This window comes from Hemitrygon akajei, chromosome 12 (genome assembly GCF_048418815.1).
Source record: "Hemitrygon akajei chromosome 12, sHemAka1.3, whole genome shotgun sequence".
Classification (NCBI taxonomy): Eukaryota; Metazoa; Chordata; class Chondrichthyes; order Myliobatiformes; family Dasyatidae; genus Hemitrygon; species Hemitrygon akajei.
This window is the reverse complement of record NC_133135.1, coordinates 63,175,422-63,196,289: the sequence shown is the minus strand read 5'-3', so window position 1 is coordinate 63,196,289 and position 20,868 is coordinate 63,175,422. Positions and strand designations below refer to the sequence as shown.

The following is a 20,868-nucleotide window of genomic DNA, read 5'->3' as shown; positions in this document are numbered from 1 at the left end:
ATTAATTACAAAACAATAATGATTTGACCTTAAAATGACTTAATTAAGAGTGGAAAAAGCTTAGCATATTCTGAGAAATGAAAGGTTCAATTGCCTTGAATTTGTTTTGTGTAGCACTTCAGCACAGAGTATCATGCTGGGCTAAAAAGTGGATCAGGCACTTCGGATGTATGTTTTCTGAATCGATGGAGACTGAGATCTGTGACCTTGGAGCTATGGACCAGTGATTGTAGTAGACTGCTCATGGAAACAAAGATAGTGTTACTCTAGGAAATGTCCATGACTCTTGTTCTTGAGCAATCCACATCGCCTCTCCAAGTTCCAGTGAGTACAAATTTAATGCCACAGGATGAAAATCACACAACCATCAGGCGATGAATGGATCGGGCAATTAAGATGCACTTTGCATCACGCCCTCTGGCAGTCACCAGAATAAATTTCAAGCCCTTGTCATCTGATGCCTCAAGCACAGCCTAGACAGCAGAATGGTGCATCCTTTATCTGAACCTCTTCTGGTCAATACTCCCCAATGCCATTAGGCTTTACAATTCAACCGCCAGGACTTAAGAACTTTTTAAAAGCTATTATTAATGCTTTTTGAGATAGTGATTTAGATGCATATCATATTTTTTATTGAGTAAAGTATTGTATGTAATTAGTTTTGCTACAACAAGTGTATGGGACATTGGAAAAAAAGTTGAATTTCCCCATGGGGATGAATAAAGTATCTATCTATCTATCTATCTATCAGGAGGTTGATGATGCAGGTGGCATTGAAGGATTCACATTCAGATTATGATGTCAGGACTAGTTTGATTTAATCACAACTTATCTTGGAGGCTTCTTCACAGGCATCGTTCCCAGCTAAATGAGCGCAGAAGTGCCAGCCTGCATCCACACCACTAACTATTTATAATCATTGATGAGGGGTGAATGTAACAGTTCCACTCCTCAGCTCCAATTGACCTTGTATGCTAACCCCATTGAAAACCTTCATCTCCATTTTCAAAGAAAGTGTCAACAAGATTGCATAAAATTGATTATGATCCGTTAGGTTCATAGCTTTACTGGACCTCTCTGTAACAATTTGCAAAGTCTCTCTTCTTCAAAAAGTTGTTCATTGCTGAAGATTCATTCCAATGAGCTGTCCTTTGCTTCTGATTTACTCTAATCTGTTTGTGTATGATGCCTTCATAGAGAAATGCCCAGCCATAACCCTTTAAAATTGTGGACAGAGAAGTGCATGATTCATCTCCCTTCTTCATTTGCCCTTTAAACTGATAATGAATGGCCTGCTTGAATGGTGCTGAATTAGTGCCAGGATCAGCAGGTAAGCTGGTGCTTTGCAGTGTCAGGCTTAGTAAGCTGATCTGGTCCTCTTACTACCATAACCTTTGTTCTGTAAGACATAGAAGCAGAGCCAGGCCATTTGGCCCATCAAGTCTGCTCTGCCATTTTAACATGGCTGATCCAGTTTTCCTCTCAGCCCCAATGTCTGGCCTTCTCCCCATATCCTTTCATGCCCTGACCAATCAAGCGTCTGTCAACCTCTGCCTTAAATGTACATAAAGACTTGATCTCCACTGCTATCTATGACAAAGAATCCCACAGATTCACTATTCTCTAGCTAAAGAAATTCCCCCTCATCTCCATTATGTCCTCTAGTCTTAGTCTCTCCCACCATAGGAAACATTCTCTTCACATCCACTCTATCAAGGCCATTCACCATTCGATAAGTTTCAGTAAGGTCACCCCTCATTCTGCTGAATTCTAATGAATACAGGCCTAGAGCTATCAAACGCTCTGCATATGACAAGCCATTCAATCCTGGAATCATTTTCGTGAACCTGCTTTGAACCCTCTCCAGTTCTAAGGTAAGGGGCCTAAAACTGCTTACAGTTCTCCAAGTGAGGTCTCACCAGTGCTTTATAAAATCTCAACATTACATTCATGCTTTTATGTTGTAATCCACTTGAATGCTGACATCACATTTGCCTTCCTCACCATAAACTCAATCTGCAAATTATCTTTTAGGGAATCCTGTATGAGGACTTCCAAGTCCCTTTGCACCTCAGCATTTTTGTCTTTTCTCTCCATTTAAAAAAATAGTCAACCCTTTCATTTCTTTGACCAAAGTGCAGACCTCATCCTTAATGATCGACTCCAACAACTTCCCACCCACTGAGATCTGACTAACTAGCCTATAGTTTCCTTTCTTCGACTTCTCCCCCTTCTTGAAGAGTGAAGTGACATTTGCAATTTTCTGGTCTTCCACAATCTCTTCAGCCACCTCTTTCAGAACCCTGGGGTGTATGCCATCTGGTCCAGGTGACTTATCTACTTTCAGACCTTTCAGTTTTCCAAGAACCTTCTCTCTAGTTATGGTAACTTCAAACACTTCATGCCTCCCCCCCCCCCCCCCCCCCGACACCTGGAACTACCACAATACTGCTATTGCCTTCCACAATGAAGATTGATGCAAAATGCTTGATAAGTTCGTCTGCCATTTTTTTACTACTTCCTCCTACGCTCCTCCTCCTCTCGGCTCCTGTCTCTGCTGATACTCATAAGACCATAAGATGTAGGAGTGGAATTAGGCCACCTTACCCATTGAGTCTGCTGTGCCATTTCGTCATGGCTGATCAGTTTTTCCACTCTGCTCCAATATCCTGCCTTCTCCCTATATCCCTTCATGTCCTCACCGATCAAGAATCTGCCTTAAATATACATAAAGACTTGGCCTCCATGCTGCCCGTGGCAGTGAATTCCACGGATTCACTACGGGTACTATCTGGCTAAAGAAATTCCTCATCTCCATTATAAAAGGATGCCCCTCTGTTCTAAGGCTGTATCCTCTGGTCTTAGACACTCCCATCACAAGAAACATCTTCCTCACATCCACTCTATCAAGGCCTTTCACCATTTGGTAGGTTTCAATGTGGTCACCCTTCATTCTTCCGAATTCCAGTGAATACAGGCCCAGAGCCATCAAACAGTCTTCATTTGACAAGCTATTTAATCCTGGAATTAATTTCATGAACCTCCTTTGATTCTTAAAAGATCATTACTAATGCCTCCACAAACTTTTCTGCCACCTCTTTCAGAACTCTGGTTCAGGTGATTTATCTACCTTCAGACTTTTTAGTTGCCTTCTGTTGGTTTTTAAGAGTTTCCCGGTTCTCTAATTTCCCACTAATTTTTGCTCTATTATATGCCCTCCCTTTGGCCTTTATAGCTTTGACTTCCCCTGTTAACCATGTCATCTTGCCTTAAGAATACTTCTGCCTCTTTGGGATGTATATATCCTGTGCCTTCCAAATTGCTTTCAGAAATTCTAGTCATTGTTCTGCCATCATCCCTGCCTGCCAGTGTTCCTTTCCAATCAATTTTGGCCAACTTCTTCCTCATGCCCCTGTAATTCCCTTTACTCCACTAGAGTACTGATACATCTGACTTTAGCTTCTCCTTCTCAAATTTCAGGGTGAATTTAATCATATGATCACCTTCCCCTAAAGTTTCTTTTACATTAAGCTCTCTAATCATTTCTGGTTCATTGCACAACACCCGATCCAGAATAGCTGATCCCCTAGTTGGCTGAACCATGAACTGCTTTGAAAGCCATCTGGTATGTACACTAGAAATCCCCCCTCCTGGAATCCAGCACCAACCCGATTTCCCCAATCTATTTGCATATTGACATTCCCCCATGACAGTTGTAACATTGCCCTTTTGGCATGCATTTTCTATCTCCATTGGTAGGCCATGTCATTCGCTTGTCCAGTATGGAGCTCCTGAAAGCATGTACTCTTTTCTGTGCTCAGAGAGATTTGAAGTCTCATCAAAATACAGCATTCCTTCTAACTTCTAGGAATGTCTGGCCCATATCAGCTTCAAGAAGGAGCATTCTGCATGTTATTGAGAATGTCGTTGAATTTATTGGGAGCACTCAGGAATGAATAATAGTAGGAGTAAGCTACCTCAAGTTACCTGGCCAACAAGCCCTTTCAAGTATCTCTTGCCGCACAGGTACATAGGTGTGTAGGTTGGCACAGTGGTGCAGCTTGTAGACCTGCTGTCTCACATGCCAGATAGGCGTAGATAGAGTGGATGAGTGTAGGACCAGAATAGATGGACAGCCTCTGAATAAGTGGACATCCTTTTGGAACAGAGATGAAGAAGAATCTCTTTAACCAGAGTGGTGAATCTGCAGCATTCTTGCCACAGACAGCTGTGCAGGCCAAGTCACTGGGTATATTTAGAGGTTAATAGGGACTTAATTAGTAAGGGCATTAAAGGTTATGGAGAAAAGACAGAAGAATGTGGTTCAGAGGGGAAATAAATCAGCCATGGTCTAATGATAGAGCGAACTCAGTGGTCTGATTGACCTAATTCTGCTCCAAGTTCTTACGGTCTTAATTTTATTTCCCACAGATTTTGACAAGAGAGTGAATGATAACAAAACAGCAGCTGAAGAAGCTTTGAAAAAAATACCTGCCATCAAGAGGACCATTGATGATGCTAATGCAAAGACAAAGCAGGCAGAGGATGCATTAGGGAATGCAAGAATGGATGCCAATGAAGCCAAAAAAAAGGCTGAAAATGCAGAGCAGATTGCAACTAACTTGCAACAGGTAAAATGCCTGTTTTGTTTTGTAAAGAAACTTAATGAATAAGCATTCTCATGGTATTCCATCAGTAACTGTAAATTTTAGTGTCTCTTTGCTCCCCCAGGGCTTCCATGGATTTTATTATTTGAGTGGGTGATGCATGGCTTGTTTGGCTACAAATTTAATGTGTGAAGTTTTCCCATAGTACTGCATTGAAATTAAATCAATCACCCATAACCTCTAGAAATGAGCTTTCTTTTTCCCATTTTGGCCTCTTTGAGCTAAGGTGTGGAGGCAGGTATTTTAGATCTAAACCAAACACAACATCTATAATAGAGTAAGAGAAAGTGTTGCTTGTGAGTTGATGGTGTCATAGAGCAGGGAAGCAGCCCCTTTTGTATCCATGCTGATTATCAAACTTCTGTATTAATTCCATTTTCCTGCACTTGTCCCAAAATCTTCTATGCCATGGTGTTCATCTTAATACTGGTTAAAAGCTTTGAGAGGTCCTGTCTTCATCTCTCCCCCCTCCCCCCCCCCCCCCCCCACACATATACACACTTCAGATTTCAACCACCCGCTGAGTGGGGGAAAAATCACTCTCAAACTCCCTTTAAATCTCCTCTCCTTAACTTAAATCTGTTTACTAACTCTTCTGCTGAGGAGATTACAGGCAGTCTCGGGTTACGAATGAGTTCCGTTCTTGAGTCCGTCTTTAAGTCAGATTTGTAAGTAAGTCGGAACAGGTACATCTGGTATTATTTAGTGTCGGGTAGTCAAACGTTTGTCTTAGTATATAGTATATATTTTACCTTTCTATGCATATAAAATACTTAAACATGTATTTCAATAATTAAACCACTGCGTTGCTGAATAGTAATTATAGCTTTCATCGGGGCAGGGCCTTCACATGCTCCATTATTCTCACTTTATCCTTTAAAATTGTTCCAATCATTGACTGACTGTAGCCTAACGCTTTTCCAATGACCGATGACATTTCACCTCTTTCTGATCGCTTTATTATTTCCACTTTATTTTCAATTGTGATCATTTTCTGTCAGTGGAACAGATTCAGCAGCAGCCGCGGGCGGCAGGTCCTGAGCTCCCCCGGGTCCTAAAATCCACCCACACTGAGACAGATTAAATGGGACAAGTGGGGGCGGTGCTGACTGGAAAAGGGGGGTCAGGGTGAATCTTGCTAAGAAAAATTTAAACCAAATACAAAGTTACACACTTGATACAGTGTTAACAGCAACATGATCTGACTTTAAATGGCGAACAGCGTTCTCCTTCCTCGAGCGCGTAGAAATGGACAGAAATTTGATAGTTGTGTGTGTGTGTAGAAATGGACAGAAATTTGATAACATGAACATGGATACAGTGGACCAAAGAGGCTGCTTCCATACACCATGACACACTAACCATCGACTAGCAAGCAACACTTTCTCATACCTTCTATAGATGCTCTGTTTGGTCCTATGTCCCTCAAACTAATTATTGTCCAAGTAGGATCTATCCAAATTTTGAACAGGACCAAGGTAGTAATGTCTGAGCTGCAATTGTTCAGGTAGAGCACACTTTCAGCTCTGTAGCTAGAATATTGTCAGAGCACATAGCTTTTACAGTACCCAGTGCATTCAAGTTCTTTTTGAGGTCATGTAGCACAACTTGAACTGAATGAAGTCAGGCTTTTGTGACAGTGTGGAATGCAGAGGGATGTAGGACTTGATTACCAACTGAAAATTACTGATGGAAAGTAATTGCAACACCCCTATAAGCTGAACACTGCATTATGTTCTGGAATAGGAATGTTTGTGAAGGTTACACTCCTGATTAGTTTAACATTTCAATGCCATTTGCAACTGAAAGTATCAGTAAAATTGTTCAAGCTGGGATCATGGGATTGAGTAGCTCTGTCTATTGCATGCTATTTTTTTGAAATGTATTTATTCATTAGTATTATTGAATTGCTAGAAATTTCATTCCAACCTGACTTTGAAGAAGTGATGTCCTAACTTTTTGAACCACTCTGGTGAAGCTGTTTCCAGCTTTGATGCCTAGATTGATGCTAGATTCTCCATATAATATATGTTTCCTGTTACAATGCGATGTTGATGATGCAACCGAATGGCTTGATAATCCATTTCAGTGAGCAGTTAGCCACATCGCTGCAAGTTTGGAATCACAGCAAGGATGTAATGCTGAGGCTTTATAAGGCATTGATCAGACAGCATTTGGAGTATTATGAGCAGTTTTGGATCCTTTGTCTAAGAAAGGCTGTGCCATTGTTGGAGAGAATCCAGAGGAGGTTAATGAGAATGATCCTAGGAATGAAAGGGTTAATGTATGAGGAGCATTTGATGGCTCTGGGCCTGTACTTGCTGGAGTTTAGAAGAATGAGTTTGGAGGGGGGGGGGGAATCTCATTGAAATCTATCAAATATTGAAAGGCCTAGACAGGGTGGACGCTGAGAAGATGTTTACGAAAGTGGGGAATCTAGGGCCAGAGGGCACAGCCTCAGTATAGAAGGATGTCCCCTTAGAATAGAGACGAAGAGGAATTTCTTTAGTCAGAGGGTGGTGAATCTGGAATTCAATGCCTTTTGATCAGTAAGCGTCAAAGATTATGAGGAGAAGGCAAGAGAATGGGGTTGAGAGGGATAATAAATTAGCCCTGATTGAATGGTGGAGTAGACTCAAGTTCGAGTTTATTTGCATTCAACCATACAGATGTATACAGCTAAATGAAACGATGTTTCTCAGGGTCCAAGGTGCAAAACACAGTACATACTTCACATAGAGCACATAAATAATATTAGCACAATAATAAAAAAGTATTCTGTAATGTAAAAGTTGACATAAAGTGCATATGTAACATTGTTAAATATACAACAGCATACTGCTATTGGAAGCTGTCATATGTAATTTGTACTGGTTGGTCTCAGGGTGTTCAGAAGTCTCACAGCCTGGAAAACGTTGTTATTATCCAGCCTAACGGTCCTTGTACTTGTACTGCGGTACCGTCTGTCTGATGGTAGGAGGTCAAGGTGGATGGAGTCTTTGACAATGCTGATGGTTCTGTGAACACAGCACGTCTGGTATATGTTCTGGACGGGGGTGGAGAGACCTTTATTATTCTCTCAGTAAATCTCAGAATCCGTTGCAGGGTCCTGTGGTCAAACGTTTTGCAATTCCATACCAAACAGTGATATGGCTGGTCAGGACACTGGATGGTGCTCCGATTAGAATAGGAGTGAGGAGCCTTGCTTGCCTTAACCTTCTCAGGAAGCGGAGACGCTACAGGGCTTTCTTGATTAAACAGGTAGTAAGCAGTCTAAGAAACTTGGTCCCCCTGACTATCCACAGAGGAGCAATTGATGTGCAGTAGGGAGTGAACAGCCTGCCCCTTCCTGAGGTCCACGATCATCTCTTTAGTCATATCCACATAGAGACTCAAGTAGTTGTGTTTGCACAAGCCGCTCTATCTCCTCTCTATATGCTGACTCAGTATTAAGCCAACTACTGCTATCTCATCGGCAAACTTAATGATGTGGTTGGAGCTTGATCTGGCAGGTCAGTCATGCATCAGCAGTGTGAGCAGCCCCAGGGGCAGGGGTGGGGGTCTGCCGCTGCTCAGCATCATGGAGCTAGTGATGTTGCTACCAGCGCAGACTGTCAAAGGTCTCTCCATTGAAACATCCAAGGTCCAGTCACAGAGGAAGGTGTTGAGGCCCAACAAGGATAGTTTACCCTCAGTTTCTGAGGAATGATCATATTGATCATCAAACTGAAGTCAATGATCAGCATTCTGACATAGTCGCCATTCTCCAGGTGGGATAGGACTGAGTAGAGCGCAGAGGCCATTGTATCATTGGTGGGCCAACTTGGGTGATATGCAAACTGATAAGGGTCCAATGTGATGGGAAGACAAGATTTCAAGTAGTTCATGACCAGATGTTCAAAACACTGCATTATTATTGAGGTCGACACCATTAAATGATAATATTAAGGCAGGTTACAATTGGTCCATTGGGCACTGGGGTGATGGTAGCAGCCTTGAAGCCTACAGGGACAATGGACTGCTTCAGAGACATGTCAAAGGCGTCTGTGAAAATGCTGCTAGCTGGGCCACAGAGTCTCTCAGCACCCAGCTAGCTGTACTGTTAGAACCCACAGCTTTGCGTGGATTGACCCTGACTAGGATTTCCTCTCCTCACATCAGCTGTGGCCAGAGTGCCCCCTCTTTGGGGCAGGTGTTAGGAGAGGGCTCTTCCTCACTGGCACATAATTTAGTGTGTCAAACTGGGCCTAGAAGACATTCATCTATCAGGAAGAGAGGCATCACTGTCAGTGACGTGCAGTGTGGTCTTCTAGCCCTGCCACATTCACCACATATAGTGTGATTTTCTGTGTGTTGTCCTGTTTCACCTTCCTGATAGCACAGGAAACCATGGCTCTTGCTGACCTGAGAGCCCACTTATCCCCTGAACTGAAAGCAGCATCCTGTTCTTTCAGCAGTGTCCAGGACCCCTGCTATCAGCTGTGGCGATGTCCTCAATGCACTTTGTCGTATAGCCAGTCGCAAATTCTGCATATTCATCAATGTTTATATGATGATTGCCTGATGGTCTGATTGGACTAATTCTGCTCTTATGCCTAGGGTCGCGTAGTGGTTCAGGAATGCACGTTTCCACCCTATTTGCACTTTTGAACCAGATGAGTTTTAAGACAGTCTGGTAATTTTGTGATCAATTCTCTGTAAACTCAGGGGATTATTGTGCATGAAAATCCCAGGAGATCAGCAGTTTCTGAGATACTCAAACCACCCCCTCTAGCACCAGCAATCATTCTACAGTCAAAGTCACTTAGATTATATTTCTTCCCCATTCTGATGTTTGGTCTGAAAAACAACAGCGCTGTTTGACCACGTCTACATGCTTTTATAGCTCATGTTGCTGCCACATGATTGGGATTAGATATTTGCATTAATGAGTAGCTGTATAGCTGTACCTAATAAAGTGGCCACTCAGTGTATAAGGATGATTGCCCAGAAGCTTGGGCTATATTTAATGTGTAATTATACGGATTTTTTTCAAACTTGAATTGTGATCAGTTTGGAAAGATGTGCACCCTTAAGATTGTTCTGCAGGATTAGCACTTTTGATATCTTACAGTTTAAGAATGATCTCAGCATTGCCACAAGTGGACAATATTCTTCATGCCTCACGTTGTTATTAGCACCGCCCAGTGAAAGTCATAAAGTTTATGCATGCAAATTATGAATAATAATGGCACTGTTATACTATACAGGTTTCCTCCGCTATCCGAAGGTAGAGCATTCCTATGAAACTGTTTATAAGCCGAAATGTCATAAAGCAAAGAAGCAATTACCGTTAATTTATATGTGAAAATTTTTTGAGCATTCCCAGACCCAAAAATAACCTACCAAATCAAACCAAATAACACATAAAACCTAAAATAACATGAACATATAGTAAAAGCAGGAATGATATGATAAATATACAGCCTATATAAAGTAGAAACATTGTATGTACGGTGTAGTTTCACTTATCAAACTCGGGAAGACAGCGAGCCAAAATCGATTTGGAGAAAAAAAATCAGCACATACATACGTACGCATGTACACGGATGCGCAAACAACTGCCCACACAAGGCTTCATGGTCATTGTAGTCTTTCTTGGGGTAAACACACATATAAAGTGGGTGTCTTTTTCTCGTAACAGCGAGCTGTCATAAAGCGAACGTTCGAAAAACGGGGGCCACCTTTACTGCGTAATTGCACTGATCACACCAACTCTGTTTTCATTTTAAAACAGTGGTTCCCCATTTTTTTTTACACAAAACCATTTTTAGGCTTGGACTTGAAATGAAAGGTCTTGATCAGTGCTTTTGTTTGCAGAGTGCTGCTCAAACAAAACAAGATGCAGATAGCACGTTTAATGATGCCAGAAATTTGGAAGATGAAGTAGAAAAAATGATGAAAAATCTGAAAGGTGCAGAAGATGTGCTTGCTGGAAAAAGAAATGAAGCAGACCAAGATATGATGATGGCTGACATGGTAAGGGTCTTCCATGTTTTTGACAATACAGTGTCAATACTACTTTTGACCTACACATGACAAATATTCTCAAACTCTTTCTTCTAGGCTTCTCAAGCTGCGAAAATAGCTGATGAGCAGGCAAGAAAGGCCAAAAAGGCAGTGCAGGGTGTGCTGAATACCATCAATAAGCTGTTGGCAGAACTGGGTAGGTTTTATTGGAAGCCTTGCATATTGATCATCCTATGCTATTTAGGTGCTTTGACAGTTGCCTATAAGGTACTTTTTTAAGTCATTGGTACAGTATAAGCAAAATAGCTAGTTTTGATCTTATGAACTGACCATAAGAAATTTGAGAGAGTGAATGATTCAAATTGATTCTGGGTAATGTTAAGAGCAGTTGACTTTAACAGATGCTATTTCTTCTAGTATTGGCTGATACTTTCCAGGATTCAGATTTCAAATTGAATCTAGCCTGAATCCTATTCTATGACACAAAAAATATAGTTCCTTTAGAGTTTAAGACCATTGTTAACTTTGTGCCTACTGAAAAGCTACAATTTTACCCTAAATAAACACTGCTGAAAAAAATCCTTGAAATTAGTTTCTCTAATGATCTATTCTCAGCATTTCACTGTTGCCTCCATTTTGTGGTGATACTATTTTACGTTAGTTCTATACTTTTTTGGATTCCTAGTAGGGCAAAAATGCACAGATACACCAATGGTTACAATCCTACAGGGCAGCAAACTAATGTCACCATCAATTGCTGAATTATTTTTTTCACTCCTTTTAGAAAATAAGGGGACTATAGCAGTGAAGTTTGATTATGACTTTAAATTGTAATTCACTCCCAAGTTACCTGGTTATCCTGAGAAAAAAGGAATGCCACTTACAACAGAGAGATAGGACAATCACTGGAAAAATTGCTTCAGGATATAGTAAATTCACCATTGGATTTTTTCTATTTATGTCAATGTGACAAAATATCCAGTTGTTTTTGTGACTACCTATTAAAAGAACAAAATTTTAATCAGATTTGGTAGTACAGTTAAAACAGTGATTTTTAGAAAAAGTAAGTCCCAATTCGGTAATTTCTCTCTAGGCACATAAGCATTTATGTGAAACTATGTTTAAAATGAATCTTGTGGAAGATTTCCTGGTTTTTAAAACGTGATGTTATCAGATTGCAAATGTCTGTTTTGTAAGATAACTTTGCTATCAAGACATACAGTTGCATTTGGTATTCAAAACTTCTAACATGTCCTGGTGGTAATTTTTATGCTGCAGTGGAACTTATGACTGATTTATACTAGCAGGAGTTAGCAAGGGATTGCCTTTTGCTGAATAGGAGTTCTATAGCCTGGCAATGGACCCTTTTCCCTAGTTCATCCTTGTTAACCAGGCTGTCTGTTATGCTAATCCCATTGCCAGGTTTGGCAATATATCTCCAAACTTTTCCTATCATTGTACTTGCCTCTGTTCACCTCCCCAATAGCTTGTTTCATACTTGGGAAAATTTGCCCTTCAGTTCTCATTTAAATCTTTCTCTTCCCACTTTAAACCATTGCCCTCTAATTTTAGACTGTCTTATCCCGAGGGGGGGTGGAATATCTGTGAATATCTATGACCCTCATTATCTTATAAATAAGGTTCCCTCTTGGTGGCCTCCTGCATTCCAGGGAAAACAGTCCTAAGCTATACAATATCTCTTTAGTCAGATTTAATCCACAATTTGTACAACTGTAACATGACATCCCGATTCCTGTACTCAATGTTTATGTCAACGAAGGCAGGCAGACTATATGCTTTTTTCATCTTTCAGTTTCTTGAAAGCAGTGATACAGAATCCTGCTGTTCAATAACACTCCCCAGAGTTCTGCCATTTACTATGTAGACTGTAACTATTTTATTAGTTACCTCCCGTACCTAATCAAGTGGACACTGAGTGTATGGTTGTAAACCTCTTGACCATGTCTGCATGCTTTTATGCATTGTGTTGCTGCCACATGATTGGCTGATGAGATATTTGCATTAATGAGTAAAATGGCCACTGAGTGCATATTTTAGCTTGGTTTAACTTCCCAAAATGCATCACTTTACCTTTGTCTGAGTTGAGTTCTATCAGCCATGCAGTTGAACTGGATGCTTTTGTAATCTCAGATAACCTTCTTTACTGTCCACTTACTACCAACTTTGATGTGATTTGCAGACTTACTAATCCTGCCTCCTATGTTCTTTCCCAAATCAATAATATATAACAACAGAGGACCCAACACTGATCCCTGCAGCACACTACTGTTTATATGTCTCTAATCAGAAACTCCCCACTCCTACTCTCTGCATCCTAATTTTATATCCAGTTTGCTGTCCTATCACCAGTCCCATGGATTCTACCTTCTAGAGCAAACTGTTTTACTGAAGTCCATGTAGACAGTGTTCCCCTTGCCCTACCTTTATCAGCTCTCCTGGTCATTCTCAATGATATATGCTTTCATAATGTAATGAACTTTTAAATTAACAAAGCAACAAATAATATAAAAAAGGCAGTTTCTTCTGATCCAGTATATTGTATACTCTATTTAGGCAGAGACTCTATTCCCTATACTCTGTTTCGTCAGCCATGGCTGGCAGCTCATCTCGCAGAAGGAAAACTGATCTCAAACCACCGCTGCCTTGCAGCTATACCCTCTCACGGAGAAGGCTTCAGGAGTAAACCCCGAGGAGCTGGAGTCTCTAAGGAGGTCCTGCACCAAGTTCAATGATGACTGGCAACTCCTGCGATGCCGCGGGTGCCAAACTGTATGGGGTTTGCTGATCCTTTGGATGTCATCAGCTGTTTGGAGAGGGGAGCCTGCTGCTTGAGCAGTAGTTAGGAGGGCTTTGGTATATTGTAAGCAATTAGTCTTTCCAAACTGTCCCAACACATGAATTCTATTTTCTTTCTTAATTTCTGTAACTGGCCCACATTTAATACAGATGCTTGAAAATCAGTTTGTCAATGAATTCTGCAACTTCAGATAGCTCTCTTCCTTTGTATTAGAGCTAGACATTTGTGCTTGCCATCTCCTTTTGCCTTTTTATTTCACTTGTACACTCTGACCTGTTGCTCTTTAACTGCCACATTATTTCAACCTTTCCACTTATCGCTCTTCCCCAATTCTCTGCCACCTGGACCAGCTCATTTCCCTCTGTCCTAATAAAAGGTCACAGACCTGAAACATTAACTGTCTTTTTCCACAGATGCTCCTCAATCTGCCGAGTTTTTCCAACAATAAATTGTTATTTTATAGAAATATTTATTTATCTTAAATTGAGCTATGAATGGAAAATAACCTACACAAAAGAATCTTACAAAGATTCCACCCAACCCAGCCATTTTCACCTTTATTTGTATGTGATTTCTATTTGCAAAGTGACATTGCTCACAAACCAACCTATCACCCCATTCCCACTAAAAGTTTGAATTCTAAAAAATGATGAAATTTTCAGTAATCTGGAGATTGCACTTTGCTAATTCCTAGAATAAGTTAGTGTTTCCAGTACAATGTTTTAGATAGGCAGAGAAAAATAAAGAATAAAACCCACAGTAAATTTGGTAGATTGAGAAAGCAGGAAATAAATTAACAATACCAACAAAAAATCTGTGTGGGTTAATATCAGGTATTTCTACGCTTGTAACAGATCTCATAATTTTCTTGCTGTACATTACTCTTGGGCAGAATTAATTCTTTAAAAGCTCAGTAAGCATTTTCTACTGATTTGTGTCTGTGTAAGCTTCATAAGGCTGCCAGAATAATAAACAGATGACGAACAGAATAATATTTGATTATTCTAGTTACTAGAATTATTCTTTGAATTCAGAGAATCCATTTATAAGACCATAAGAAATAGAAGCAGAATTTGGCCACTGGTCCATCGAATTCTCTCTGCCATTTGATCATGGCTGATACATTTCCCTCTCAACTCTATTCTCCTGCCTTAACTTTTCATGCACTGACTTATAATCTGTCAACCTCAGCCTTAAATAAACCCAGTGTCCTGGATTCCATAGTTGCCTCCAGCTAAAGAAATTCCTCCTCTTCTCTGTTCTAAATGGACGTTCCTCTATTCTGAGATTGTGCCCTCTGGTCCTAGACTCTCTCATTATAGGAAGCATCCTCTCCCTATCCACTCTATCTTGGTCTTTCAACATTTGATAGTTTCAGTGAAATCTCCCTGCTGCCCCATTCTTATAAATTCCAATGAGTACAGGCCAGAACAATCAAACACTCCTCATATGATAAGCCATTCATTCTTGGAATCATTTTTGTGAACCTCCTTTGAATCATCTTCAATGTCAGCATATCCTTTTTTAGATAAGGGGTCCAAAACTGCTCACAATACTCCAAGTGAGGCATCACCAGTGTTCTATAAAGCCTCAGCACTAGATCCTTGTTTTGATATTCTCATCTGCTCAAAATGAATGATAACACCGCATATGTTTCCGCACCAAAATGCAAGTTAACCTTCAGGGAATCCTGCATGAGTCTCCCAAGTCTCTCTGCATCTCAAATTTTTGAATTTTTTTCCCGTTTAGAAAATAGCTTACACTTTTAGTTCTTCTAGTGCATGACCATGCACTTTCTGACACTGTATTCTTTCTACCTCATCTTTGCCCATTCTCCTAATCTGTCTAAGTCAACACTACCACTCCTTCACCTATCTTCATATCGTCAGCAAACTTGGCCACAAAGCCATCTATTCCATCATCCAAATCATTGACAAATAACTTAAAAAGAAATGGTCCCAAAACAGACCCCTGTAGAACACCACTAGTCACCAGCAGCCAATCAAAAATGGCTCCCTTTATTCACACACTTTTTCTCCTGCCAATCAGCCTATGTTCTATCCATGCTAGCACCAATCTCGTTAAGCAGCCTCATATGTGGCATCTTGGCAAAGGCATTCTGAAAATCGAAGTACACAACATCCACGTATTTCTCCTTTGACTATCTTGTCTGTTATTTCCTCAAAGAATTCCAACAGAAAGTGTTAGAACATCCAGTTTGAACAGTTAGCATCCAGTTCTATTTGAATGTTGAATTCATGAATACAAAGGTTAATAATTAGCAAAGTTTATAAATTATACTGATTAGCCTGTCAATAGGATAATACTTTTACTTAAATTGTTGTACTTAAAGAGTTCTGACAACTGTAAATTTTTAACAGATTCCTCTTAAAACTTTGTTAGTTGGGCTCAGTTAAGTGACGGCTTATTTCTCCTATGAAAGCCATTCATGTGAGCATTGTTACATGATTAGTTGAGTTGTGCTTGAATTATATGGATTGGATCCTTTTATGTTTCTGTACTATAGAACGAAGAGTCTTGATAGGGCATTATTTGTATCAAACTATGCTTACAGCATACTAAACCCTTTTGTACCACGTTTGAATGGAACAACTGTCAAGCCACAAATGGATAATTATTTTTGTATTCTATTCATTGAATAATCCAGTAACATGCAGCATTTTCTCCAGCCACTGGTAAATTAGCTCCTTGGTTATGGGAAGGTATGGACCATAAAATCAGCAGTGATTTATAACTCATAGCCTCTGGTGATGGTTTAGTTGGAGACTGATACACAAATGTTTTACAATGTTGAGGTATGTTTTATTTTATAAGCAAGCTTTGGTTTTATGGTCAGCCAAGGAGAAATGTAAACATTATTTACATTACCTCTAGCAAAACACACTTAGAACCCATTTTAATCTAAAAGGGTCCTCTGCAAGAAACACACAAAATGCCAGAGGAACTCAGCAAGTCACGTAGTATTTATGGAGGGAATAAACATTTGAACTTTCAGGCCGAGACTCTTCAGGACTGGAATTCTGTGTGAGAAAGTCTCTTCTGACCAATGCGCAAAAAAACTGTACCTACTTGTTTACTTGGCTCTAATTTGCCTTCCATCTTGATACTGGCATTTCTAGGAAGTTGTAAATGAGCAATGTTGTAATTTGATCAGCTTGTATACTTCAGAACATTTTCTTGGTAAATTAAAATGGTTATTATTTTGGATTTGTTTTTTACAGGTCAACTCGATAACGTTGATGTTAATCGGCTGAAAGAGATTGAAAAAACTTTGAATGATGCCAAGAACCAGATGAAAGATAGTGATTTAGAAAGGAAGTTGGCAGATCTAGAAAAAGCTGAAAAGGAACAAGCAAATGCAATTACTACCCACGAGCAAGATATTCAAGATATTCTGAATGACATTAAAAACCTAGAGGATATCAAACAAACATTACCTCCTGGCTGTTACAATACTCAGTCTCTGGAGACCCCATAGTCACTTTCTTCACCTCCATATCCTACCCAAAAGTGACATTGTACAGAAATTGCCTTATTACCAAATCTTTTTCAATGTCTGACACAACATCATTAAGTGTTCCAAGGCTCATAACTGAAATTCCTCAGGCATCAAATGCAGCTGCTTGAAAGAAGCACAAGATTCTGGACGCTGGGCTTGGTGTGAGTGACATACCTATATGACGAGCTACTAGAATCCTGGAAGAACCAAGTTTGTGTTAGAAGGACACACTCCATCTACCTGATTTAATCACTTCACACCATTAACCTTGAATTATTAAGCATGCCTTTCCAGAGGCCAAACACAAAGGCTTCTTCTGCTGTAGGGTGGAATAAAGTTGGCTTCTAAGAATATAAAGGTGTTTAAATGAAATAACTGGCTTTTAATGTAGGTTTGTCTCTCCTGCCACTGCGTGGAGGCATTGGTTCTTTATTGCATTCAAATCATGAGTATTAACATAGCTTTGTGATGTGACTTTCTTCCTTGCACCCTCCCCCAACTTTATTAAATGACTAGACTAGCTGTGAAGGATTATGAACTGTTAACATGTTAATATTTAACTTCTTACCACTTCACTTCCTAAATGCACGTTAAATCACATCACTCTAGGGTAGCAGTAAGTCACTTTAAGAGCATTATATACAGTATTCAACATGTTAATGTTGTAAATTACCATGAAAGCTGGTCTTCTCATTACAAAGCAGTTTAATTTTGTAATACTAATCCCTTTGCTTCCTACTTCTTGGTTTCAGTTATTTTGCAATGGTGGAATGCCCATAAAAATGTCTTGCACTTTTTGTGTGGACTACACTCTTTCTGTTCCCAAGACTGCTGCTTCATCTATATCAAAATTAAAAGCAGATTTTTTTTTTACAGCAACAAACACTCTATGCAACTTTGTACATTGCGTAGCAAAAAAAAATAAAATTACCTGATACACTGGTGCTATTAATTATTTCAAATGTTATATTTTTGTGTGAATGTTTTTTATCATATAATAGTATGAGGAAATGTTGCGTCTGTCTTTGTGTAAATATACTCTATATAATTGTTTTAGGATTGGCTCCATGAGTTACCTCCCCATCCTCAAGTTTCTACCATCAGCAGTAACTGTTTTTAGGACATCTTTCTGATTGCCTTAGTAATTCTGTGGTAATTTGCTTGCTTGTATACACAGCTGAGATTTTATTTTCTATTCAGGGCTATCAGTCTTATTTTGGGGAAAAAATACCAGGTTATTTACTGATAGGTAAATACCCTGCAAGTATCCAATATTCCAAATGTGGCTATTTGAAAGTTTTCCCCCCCTACCATCTTCCTACAACTTCTCCTTCCCCAAGCGCCATCCTTGGGAATGTACCCAGCCCAAACATGTTTAAAATATACTTCATCTATACAGTGCTTTCAAAGCAGGGGTGTTTCCTATTTCTGGCCCAGATGGAAATACGTAAATCTTTTACCAAAATGGAGAGAACAAAAACTTTGGCAATCTGTGCTGTTACTTTTCCAGCACATGCCTTGTGGAGGGGAGATAGGCTGTGTGTGCCCTTTGCCCTTTATCCTGCCAGTGCAATGCCAGCCAGACTAAATTGCCTCTGCAAACTGATGTTTGTTATTCAATGTTTGCCTCCTTTTCAATTCTGTTTGTAATCGGTCTTAAGCCATCTCATTACACTGTAATCACCAATTTTTAAAAAAGTATTATTGGTAGCTGCTTGATCATCCATAATTACACATTTGGTTCCTGGCTGAAACTATCACTGCAACGATTTTACTATGAGGGATTCAGGCTCAATCTTACAAGCACTGAGCAGGCCTAAAGGGTTGCACGCTCTTTCCCAAATATTGTATCTAAAGCAAAAAAATACATCTCTATTTGAAGTTCAACTATAACAGCCTCTCCTGTCACTGTACTTAGACAATACAACAGTTCTTGTACTTTTTACTGCAGTAATACTGTTTATTTATCAAGTAAGGAAGTCAATTAATCAAAAGTATGAGGTTAGCGTCCTACCTGTAGAAAAAACATGTACAGAATGATTGACATAGTATGGAAAAGGTGCAACAAACTCAGCACTTTCTGTGGTGAGAAATAAATCCATGCTGTCTTATCCTATGCCTTTTGTTGTAAGCCTTCTGCCTTAAAGTGCCATCATACTGTTAGGAAAGACGTGCAACACTTATACAATTTTATGTATAAAACAGTATTTCTTATTTATAAGACATAATATTTGTAATCTTTATCCAGGTCTCCTGTGTGTTGCACATTCTTCTTGTAATGATGTGACTTGAGAACACTGCTTTTTTCCTTAACACCTCTTTTGACCCATTTGCAGTGGCCAAATACCTGGCAAATTATTGTTTAATACCTTTTTTGTCTGTAAATCAAATTGTACCATTTAAATAAATAAAAGTGGTATTACATCAATGTTTGAACACGCGCTTCGTTTGGTTTCCTTAAAATGTTCCCTGATCCTGCAATTGAGAATCCTATCAGGCTATTTGTCTTGCCCAAAATGTGCTAATCTATGGCCCTTCAATAACAGGAAAAAATCTGCTTGGCTGTAATAAATACACCACTCTCTGTTCAATGTGATGTACTATTACCATATAAACTACCAATACTATTAAACTAGAAAGCGAAGTTCTGGGAATTCTTGAGTTGCTTACTATTATCTGTTGTAAAACAGAAATAGAAATCTCAGGTACCACTGCTGCTCTAGAAAAGATCATCAGATATAAAACACCTGCAGCTTCAGCACTTTGGCATTACCTTTTGGAAAAACACCATTCAGCCAAGCTATTATTAATTAACCAATTGTATTAAATATAAGGTGTTAGCATAGTCAAACCATGTACCAGCTCTACCACTAATGCTTGCTGTCTGTTTTGGGGGTTTGGTTATTAATGATTATAGAGCAGCACTGAGCGTTAAAACATAGTCACCAATTAGCCATAGGCAACACTTTTGTAAACATCAGACATGTTGGGTGGGGGGGGGGGGGGGGGGGGGGGGGGGGGGGGGGGGAATCTGAATCCGGATTAAGGAATGACATCAATGGATGAAGAACCACCTGACAGTACAGAAAATGGGATCAAAGCCTATCCAAAACCTCTGTGTAAGAATGATTACATAATGCATTTGATTTAAAATATATCAACCTAATGTGGTCCGCTAAAGGATTCACAGACACAGAATCCGGCTAAACAGGATCTCCTTTTAGCTTTCAGAGATACTTGTATTTCAAATGGATGTTCTGTCAAGAAAAAAATGCATAACATTTCCTCAAGTTGACACTGACATTCGAAGTGTGCTGCTCTTGCAGTCTGTAAACCAATTCTGCAGAAAGGGCAATTCAAAATAGTGTTCAAGACTAAGACCCTCAACATATTTTTTCCACTCTCCATTCTATTTGTGTGTACATGGATTTTAGTAAGGCATTTGACAAGGTACCACATGGTAGGCTTATTCAGAAAGTCCAGAAGGTATGGGATCCAGGAAATTTGGCCAGGTGGATTCAGAATTGGCTTGCCTGCAGAAAGCAGAGGGTCGCGGTGGAGGGAGTACATTTGGATTGGAGGGTTGTGACTAGTGGTGTCCCACAAGGATTGGTTCTGGGACCTCTACTTTTCGTGATTTTTATTAATGACCTGGATGTGGGAGTAGAAGGGTGGGTTGGCAAGTTGCAGATGACACAAAGGTTGGTGGCGTTGTGGATAGTGTTGAGGATTATCGAAGATTGCAGAGAGACATTGATAGGATTGAGAAATGGCAGATGGAGTTCAACCCAGAGAAGTGTGAGGTGGTACACTTTGGAAGGACAAACTCCAAGACAGAGTAAAAAGTAAAAGGC

General features: G+C 39.8%; 1 protein-coding gene across 1 annotated transcript in view; it reads left to right on the top strand.

The window, feature by feature from the left end:
* lamc1 (laminin, gamma 1) overlaps positions 1–19,442 on the top strand; it is a 243,335-nt gene extending 223,893 nt beyond the window's left edge. The window contains exons 25-28 of the mRNA XM_073063281.1: positions 4,432–4,631; positions 10,527–10,685; positions 10,773–10,872; positions 16,737–19,442. Of these exons, the coding sequence (XP_072919382.1) occupies positions 4,432–4,631; positions 10,527–10,685; positions 10,773–10,872; positions 16,737–16,993 (716 nt within the window). The 3' untranslated portion in view covers positions 16,994–19,442. The remainder of the gene's footprint in view (positions 1–4,431; positions 4,632–10,526; positions 10,686–10,772; positions 10,873–16,736) is intronic.
* Positions 19,443–20,868: the final 1,426 nt, after the last annotated feature.